The sequence below is a fragment of the Corylus avellana genome, chromosome ca2, assembly GCF_901000735.1.
Source record: "Corylus avellana chromosome ca2, CavTom2PMs-1.0".
In the NCBI taxonomy this organism is placed as follows: domain Eukaryota; kingdom Viridiplantae; phylum Streptophyta; class Magnoliopsida; order Fagales; family Betulaceae; genus Corylus; species Corylus avellana.
The window spans coordinates 21,603,834-21,613,293 of NC_081542.1; the positions used below are offsets into that span (position 1 = coordinate 21,603,834).

The 9,460-nt window shown below is 35.0% G+C and overlaps 1 protein-coding gene across 3 annotated transcripts; it reads left to right on the forward strand.

The window, feature by feature from the left end:
* Window positions 1-2,387: 2,387 nt before the first annotated feature.
* LOC132172360 (chlorophyll(ide) b reductase NOL, chloroplastic-like) lies at window positions 2,388-5,590 on the forward strand (the record flags this gene model as incomplete). Of its 3 annotated transcripts, none has more annotated exon segments than XM_059583845.1 (6): window positions 2,388-2,449; window positions 2,585-2,671; window positions 3,618-3,685; window positions 3,765-3,813; window positions 3,885-3,970; window positions 4,925-5,590. In XM_059583845.1, coding segments are annotated over 6 exon segments (455 nt in total), but the record flags the coding sequence as incomplete, so codon positions are not given.
* Between the last annotated feature and the right edge of the window lie 3,870 nt (window positions 5,591-9,460).

The following is a 9,460-nucleotide window of genomic DNA, read 5'->3' on the forward strand; positions in this document are numbered from 1 at the left end:
TGGGTTCTTTCAAGATGCTATGTGTTAAGTCCAGCAATATCTTTGGCAACGCTGGCACTTTTTCTGGTAGCAAATCAGGGGTAGCTGCAAGAATAGGCTGCTTTGAGTCCTACAATGCAACTGTCCACCCACCCTTTTTCTGTTTAAATTAAAATCAATATAGATCACCTTACTCTAAGCCATCAAGATTCTCTGGCAGTGGAATTACCTCAATGGAAAATTTGGGTCAACAACTTACCGGCAGAATGTTGTATGGTAAGATTGATGGTATTACGCATTGGATGATTAAAGTTGAAGCTGCTTCCAACCCCTAACCAATTGCACTTGATGGACTAATGCTTGCTACCACATAATAATGGGGAGCAGTTGTTCAATCAGAGAAACAAAACAGGGTGTCACATGAAAGCAGAGGATTCTCGTTATATTATACCAAAACTCAACAAATCATTCTTACTCTAGGCAGGGTAATAAATGTGTAGGGCATCTTTGTAGAATGTAAGAGTAATCACTACCAAGCCTTTGAGTAAAGAATTGTATGATTGAGCTCACTTTTGCCTATTCAGCACCAGAGCATATGTTTTACTTCTTAGTGAGTTGAATGGTAAGTTCAAACTAGACGCATGCATGCTAGGATGAACTGAAAAATAGACACCCTTCCTATAGCACCCATAATTGAGGATTAATAGAGATTTAATATGCATCAACTTAACATTTTTGCCTTCTGCCCAACTATAGACATCTCATCTAATTCCTAATGATATATGACTTCAAATATCTCAATCGACAGCCCTTCTGCATTCCTTATTGCATTTTACTTTCAAGCCACACAAAAGAAAACCTCCAATATTTTTGAACCTTTGATGACCAAATGAACTTAAAAAAATGAAGAGAAAATGCTTTAAAAACACAGAAAATCAGTTATTTACCTTCCATGACTCAGGGTGGTAAAGCAAGCTTTTTAAAAAAGAAGAAGATCCATTATCACAAAACTTTCTGCATTCTTAGAGAAATTTGAGTGTAATTAATAATGAGTATGCTGAAAGTAGTGGAGAATATAGGAACTGATTCCCTATGAAAGGCCGAAAGGTCTAAAAAGTCATATCATGATATTTTAATAACCCTTTTTTTGATCCGATCATCAAGTTTCATTTACATTATTAAATCTATCACAAAAATCCGTACACCCCCTCTAAAAAGTGTTTCTTTTAGGTTTGTAATGTGATCTTAACATATCAGTCTACATAAGTGCCTCACTTTTCACTTGGGGTTAAAGAATGAAGATTTAGAATTAAGGCCGTAAACGAATCGAATTGTTCATAAACCGTTTGCGCATTGATTTTTGACTTGTGGGTTTGGAATTACGCATACAATATGTCTATTTAATTGTGATTTTAAAGGTTACAAAAAAGAAATGAGTCTTCATGTTAGCGTTACTCGTTTATTTAAGGAAAGTAAAATGCAGTAAGGAATGTAAAATGCAATAAGGAATGCAGAAGGCATTTTCATGGTGCAGAAGGCATTTTCTCTTCATTTTTTAAGTTCATTTGGTCATCAAAGGTTCAAAAATATTGGAGGTTTTCTTTTGTGTGGCTTGAAAGTAAAATGCAATAAGGAATGCAGAAGGGCTGTCGATTAATAGATATTTGAAGTCATATATCATTAGGAATTAGATGAGATATTTTTATAAGTTGAAAATAGAAGAATGACTCTTTTGGACAAATCTGATGTGTCTTTAATAGAATAAGCAAAGAATGAAGATGTATTTTTTCCCCTAAAAGTTGGATCAACATAGGTGCTAGTTTTGCTCATTCAAATTCCATGGCTACTTATTGCATTAATTGTGCTCAAAGACAAGAAACTTCATCAAGGAAAAAGTAAAAGATGTTACAATATGTCAAGGAAATATATTTTAATCATTACAGATAATTGCATGACAAATTACTTAGAAGCATATACCTGCTGTATTTAATGCTAAAAGAAAAAAATAGACACCAATGCAATATACTACTATATTTATCCAGAAGAGTGTTCCAGTTGAACTGTATCCTACATTTTCAAGAACTGTAGAATGGGACAATCTGTAAGCCCATATCAATAACAACATTTAGCAAAAGCAGGACCACACAAGGAAGAAGTCTAGTTCAACATGCTACTCCCAAGCGGTCAAAGTAGTGGTTCAACGGTGACGAACCCACTCCTGGTCACGTTTCACAAAAATCGAAAATTGACGAATTATTTTTGCTCTTCTTCCATTCTTTTTAACTCTTGGGTTCAAGAGTATAACACAAGTCGAATATTGGGGTCTAGAAACATGATTTGAACTTTTAAAGTAGCATTGGAAAATGACTGCTGTTTACAGTTGCATAACCTTTTTTTTTTTTTGACAGCTGAACGGGTTGAATCTGCTGTTCAGGGCCTGAGAGAAGAATTTGGGGAGCAGCATGTGTGGGTACCTCCACAGGGACTTTTGAAAATTTTCTTCTGTTTTTGCTACCACTGTCATTTTTCCCTTAATGTTTTCTCCCTGGCTTAAGTTGTTGTTTTACTTCATGCTGCTGATTCTGAATCACTCCTTTCTTCACAGGGTACTAAATGTGATGTTAAAGACGGACAGGATGTGAAGGATTTAGTTGCATTTGCACAAGGAGAACTGAAATACATTGACATATGGGTATTAATTCTAGATCTTTTCCTCTTTGTTACTCTATTTGCTTAATGTTAAATTCTAGTTATTTCTCTTAAGCTGGTTAAAATCATGGGTTAGTTTTTCTTGCTGATTATAAATTTGTGCTTGGTGTTAAAAATGATTTTTAGCTGGATATTTATGGGTTTACCGGATAGTTTGAGATTTATGACTTATTCGTATATAATGACGCATACTGCTATCTATGGGTATAGGATTACTTGCTGAATGACATGAAGTTAGCCTGAACAGTCTTTTGAACAGTTAGAGGAGCATAAATCTTTCGAATAATCATGAAGAACTGAAAGATGATAAGTCATAGTCTAGCAAAATAATCGGTCAAGAAAATAATTCTTCAGCTAGTGGTCCTCCGTATATTCTCTGTTTTTCATGGTATTGAGTGGGATTGTATTTTTTTTTTTTTTCTTCTTTCTCTTAGGAATCTCACAGTCATGGATTAGGTGTGTGTTTGATTATGTGTTTATATACCTGTTGGGCCTCTCCACCTACAAACTTAAGCTTTTGGGTTAATGCTTTAACATGGTATTAAAGCTCGGTTTGTTTGTTCTTGGACTCCATGTCAAAGGCCTGTTTATCTTTGTTTTCATTTTGATTGGGTAATTGGACGAATTTGTCTCTGTTTGGAATGTTAGTGTATCCACAACTCTTGATTGCGTGTGTGCTTTATATGGGTTAATGTATTTTGTTGGCCTCTTGAACCACTAGTTTAGCATTTGGTTTAGATGCTTTAAAACTTTCAATTTTGCCCATTTTGGATCGATGCTAAGATTCAAATTGAAAACCCACTTGTGAATGAGTTCATCCAAAATTGCTCTTTTTCTTTTTTCTGTTACTGTTTTTTAACTTTTGATGTGCTACTTTGAGCAGATTTTGTTCTGTGTTTACGACTTACCCTATGTTGAGAATGATGCAGATTAATAACGCAGGATCAAATGCATATAGCTATAAACCACTGGCAGAAGCTTCAGATGAAGATCTTATGTGAGCTTCCGTACACTTTTCTATCCCCTGTTAATGGCCAGCTTCTGAGTTATTTATAATATGGACTCTTTTTGTGCAGTGAAGTTGTAACTACAAACACCCTTGGTTTGATGATATGTTGCCGAGAGGTATAATTGTTTTTTCTTAAGTGGCCTGTCGAAGATATATTGTCACATGTGCATGTTGACTGATCCTTCAGGCAATAAAGATGATGTTAAACCAGCATCGAGGGGGTCATATTTTCAACATTGATGGGGCTGGTTCAGATGGAAGACCAACACCTAGGTACCCTTTTAGCTTACTTCAGTGTTACTCTCTAAACCAGCTAAAAAAATTTGATTGCTATTTTGTCTTTCTCATGCTGCTGCTTACCTTTTGCAGCCTATTAGTTTGGTTAGACAATGCACATAATATGATGGTCCTACTAATCTAATGATGCCCTTTCTTTTTCCTTTTTTTTCCTGGGGGAATAGTTAAAAATATCACAGTAAAGAACATGGAGGGGGTGATATATGATGTAATTTGATTTATTTTGTTTACAGATCCTCTATAAGACTTGTTAAAACCTGCACCTCGGCATTTAAGTAGGTGTTGGTGGTTACCAAGTTGATATGGTGAGTTGGTGTCCCCAGTACAGACTTAATATCCATCTAGGTTCTGTAATTACCATTGTTAACGTTCATATTGGCTATTGGTTTTCTAGGGATTTGACCATCATTTCTAGTGGGAAAGTTGTCTCTTGTCAGTGTGACTGTGATGTGTAGCACTACATTTTTCCATTTATGTACTAATCTTTGATACATGGCATTTGTAAACAAGTATGTCCCCTAGAAAGCAGAAACATATGGTACATTTCTGCTGATCCAAATATATATGAAGCTTAATGTTCAGCTCATGTTCATTAAAGGGCTTTTCTTTGATTCAATGAAAATGGAAAAGAAAGAATTTCTTAGTTGTTTTCATACTGGGAGAAAATTGTGGGGAAAATTGTGGCAAAAGCCAATTATCCACCCTATGGGATTGATTTCCCCTAGGGGCCTACGGGAAGGTTTACCAACGGTCGTAATATCGTCGATTTCATTGGTTTGCATTTTGCTCTTTCTCATTACATTATTATTATATTATATGGTACGGTTGCCAAAGTATGATATATATATATGCTTAATTTTGAATACTTTCTCACATTACAGCTGAATCTCTGGGATTCGTTAATTTCATTCCACCCTTTGCTACTGCTAGAGGCAGGGAAATACTCAAAGGTGTCAATTATGCATCTGGCCGTGCGGGAATTCGCAACGAAACTGGACAAACCCAGGTACGGTGGCATGCATGTTATAAGTAGAGACAATTGTAATACTGTTGAGCAGAAACTTCACCAAAATCTCCTCAATTTTCATGCGTTTTGAGATGGGTCTACTCCCATCTCTTTCTTGGTCTATTATAAACTAGTTGACAGGCCTTGTGATTTAGCAGTTAATATGTACCTTGGTATATAATTGAAAAGCTTAAGTAATTTTATATTTTGGATTGTGTATTACCATGGCAATCAAATCTTTAGCCAAAGTCATGTAACCTTTGCCATAGAAACTTCTGTCTGCCTACCCCTGTCAAATGTAGAATAGTATTTAAGTAATAAATCATGATAAATTACTCATTTTCACTTTTAATTGTCGGTTCTAAGTGGTGGTGTGTGTAATGTAGGTTATGGATATTATTTTTAAAGATACAGATAAAACTTGGCTTGTAAAATTATTTTTTTCATCAAATTACAAACTGATAAGATTGTATTGAAGTTACAAATACTTTTATTACCTCCTCCTTTCATGCTTCTATGTTGCTTAAAATTGACTGAATCTTGATTGCTGATTGACTAAGATTAAATAGAAAGTTGCACTCTTCTACTCCATGAGGAGGTATATAGCTATTTGAACAGGACCCTTTTTAAGTAATGTATTTTTCTTGTATTCTTGCTTTTGAATAATGTTATTTTGGAGTTTTTTCTTTTCTGGTTCAAGTGTGTAGTGTTTGCATATGAATATATATATATGTGCTCCTTTTTTTTTTTTTTTTTTTTTTTTTCAATAGCGGCGACCCTTAGGTTGCCGCTATTGAGTTTCTATTTTTTAATTCATTAGCGGCAACTCCTAAGTTGCCGCTAATTACAGACAAATAGCAGCAACTTTCAGTTGCCGCTAATGATAGAGGAATATTGACCTTTTCCATTTTTTTTTTAATTTTCTTACTATAGTCGCCGGTAATACTAGATAAATAGCGGCAACTATGGGTTGCCGCTAATGATAGAGCAATAGCGGCAACTCCAAGTTGCCGCTATTGACTTTTTTTATTTTAATTTTTTTAATTTTCTTATATCATTAGCGGCGAGTTTATGTCGCCGCTAATGACATACAAATAGCGGCAACTTTAAGGTTGCCGCTAATGATATACAATAGCGGCAACCTTAGAACCATTTTTAACCATTTTTTCCGGCAAAAAAAAAAATGTATTAGCGGCAACTCTAAGTCGCCGCTAATGACATACAAATAGCGGCAACGTTGAAAGTCGCCGGTATTTAGCTTCACCGTCCACTTACTACCAACCACCAAATAGCAGCCACGAGTCGCCGGTATTTGTGAATAGCGGCAAGTTTTTCCTCATTAGCGGCAACTTGGAGTCGCCGCTAATGACCATAATTTTTGTAGTGTGTCCGCTATTTCTAGAGTAATTGTTTTGTTTTTCAATAAAAAAATATGAGTTGCACAATATATGGAACATAAATTAAAATAACCCCATTAAATGAACACCAAGATGACTAAAATTAAACCATACACAAATATTAGCACCTCACCTTTGCCAAATCACGGCCAAGTTTCTTTGCAGTCATTGCCAAAGAATCCCGTTCCATCGAAAGTTTCATCTTCAATCAAATAAAGAGATTTTAAAAAAATAAATAAAGAAGCAACAAACATCAGTTTAAAATGCTTCAACCAGAAATTCAGATTCTCCATTATTTTGCTGAGAATGTAAAGGGAAAAAATGGTGATTTTTGAATTTTATATGATCTTATACCTCTTTATCCCTTAATTATGAAAATGATATAATATAAAGGCCAAACATATCATGAATAATGGCTTAAAACTACAAAATGACACCTATCATTGCAAACACAAGCCGAAAACCACAAATACTGGCAAAGTTTAAAAGTTTAACACCTCTTGGAGAAGACTACTATGCATTAACACGACTTCACCACATTAGACCATAATCTTCAAAATAATCTAAATGCCCACAAGAAACGTAACTCAAAAGGACTAACCTCATCAAAATCATCAAAAATATGTGAGAACTGTCCCATGAACCAAACTTGCCAAGGGAGAAAACTATTAAATATATGTTTTACAATCCATGGCCAGCAAAATTTCATAACCCAAAATAAAGTACTTATCTGCATCCTCTTCCTTGCCAATTCATTCTCATAAGCAAGTTGAGTAGTCTACCACAATGAACCAATATATACTATCATAGACAATGAGAATGAAACCCAACATGATAGAGAAAGAGATACTAAAAATGTTTTTCTTCATGAAACATATCAAAGTGAGAACTTGCTTGGGTGGTTTAACTTTCTTATACTCTTGTCATCCTGCATACACTTAAAAAGAAAATTTAGAAAGATATTATTACTCCCTCGCATTGTTTACTCAAAGTTCTTTAACCTTGATAAACATGTCAAGGGAGATTTACTAACTCAAAAGTTCTTGAACCAAAAATTTTGCGAATATCTTAACATAATATAAACCAAATAAAAAGTACCAACAAATATACATTACCAAACAGAAAGTACCAACAAATACTCAAATACACAGTAGCAAATAGAAAATACCAACAACTATCCAAATACATAGTATCAAAAAATATATCACAAATAGATGGTATCAAAAAGTACATCCTAAATAAATGGTTATTCCAGAGCTCCCTCAATTGTTGGCTTGACCTGATTCACCTCCAATCAAGCTCCCTCCAGACCTAAGAAGAATAGAATTTCATATAATGATCAATAAGCTTTTAACTATTACTTAGTATGTGTGTTTTTGTAAAATTAATGCATAGGTAAAGTTTCACTAACTCTCCAATACGTGACATTAAGAACTCAACAGTGGCTTGCAATTTGTTCGTTCGCTCAACATTGGCTTGCAGATTGTCCCTTGTCTGTTGAAGTTCGATTCTAGTCTGTTGAAGTTCGCTTTGAGTATCTTCTTGTCTTTTCCTTCACTCGTCATGGTTGTCGGAGTGGGCGAACGATTGCGCTTGAGATGAAGTACTTAAAGGGGTAGGAATAACACCGCATCCCATTCCTCTAACGTGCCCAGATCGTTGGCCCCCTAGCACTTGTGTGACTATTTCTTCCATTCGGTCCTCCACACTTCTTCCCTCCACATTACCTTCCTCCATGGCTTCACTGCTTGTTAATTCTTGCATCTCAAGCTGCACAAGTCATAGTTGGCCTTAATTTAATATATACTTCATGCAAGTTTATTATTCATGTTCTTCACTAATCAACTTAATGATCGAAGCATAAACATTTACTTACATATAGACTTTTGCATTTGGCAGTCACAAACTCTCTATCCTTTTTTTCTTGTTTGGGTACACTCATATAGTTCAACAAGATTGGGCTTGACTTTTGTTTCTTGTTCCTACACATAATACATATAATCAAAGTTTACACTAAATAATGTTATTTTCATTAAATTATGCTATGAGATACTTACCTTTTTGTAAATGACATTGACAATTGAACAAGTCCCAGCTGTGTGATTTGTTTCCAATTTGCTTCTGTTTTTTATATTTCGTTCAGACTTTTTCTATGAAATTTGAAGAAAAAAAAACACAATTATCCATAAAATGTCTTCAAGTGCATGAAAATTATATCAATCTGAATTTTCTAATAAGTATAATAATATATATTTACCTTCCATTCAATGTCATCAAATGAGTCACATATTAGTTTCCACTATTCAGGACCATACCCTTCTGGCACTTTTTCCCTCCCAATAGCCTTAGCCTTGGCAATCCCCTCATCATCGTCTTTATCAATGCCTTCAAAATATTTCTTGTAGTGGTCCCTATACAAGTTCGAACGAAGCCTAGCATATGCACGACCCAATTTATGTTCAACAGCTTTGATGTGCTCATGTCGTCCCATATTCAGTGCGAAGTTTGACTGATACATAATAGATAAGAAAACAATGGTAAAAAATGTGTCACATTATTTTTTCATATGAAACATATTCTTAAACATTATATTGATATTCATACCTGAACATGGAATAACAGCTTGCTGTTTTCCTCAACTGGGACCTTTTTCCATTCACCGTGATAGAGCTCGCACATGTTACGAATAATCTCCCCAATCTTGCTTGCAAACCATGCTGCATTCTCGCCTACAGGTGCCTGGTGTCTATTTGGGATGTTTAGCACTAAGGGACCATTCTTAAGTACGTGGTCACTCAACTTCTTACACTTGGCCTTACCCCTTACATTTCTAACAGACGTGCTAGCTGTTACGCAAAACATGGTAACGTAGTAAGTTATATTTGGAAAAGTATATTGTCAAATGTCTATAACAAACCAAAATAATACAAAAATAACATTTCATAAATATATAATTCATATGAACTTACAAGATGCAGTAGGGGCGGCTCCTTGTGAATCCAATCCTGCCACTGAGTTAATAGGATTATAAGACTCGTGCGAAGGATGCCCATCCATTAACTC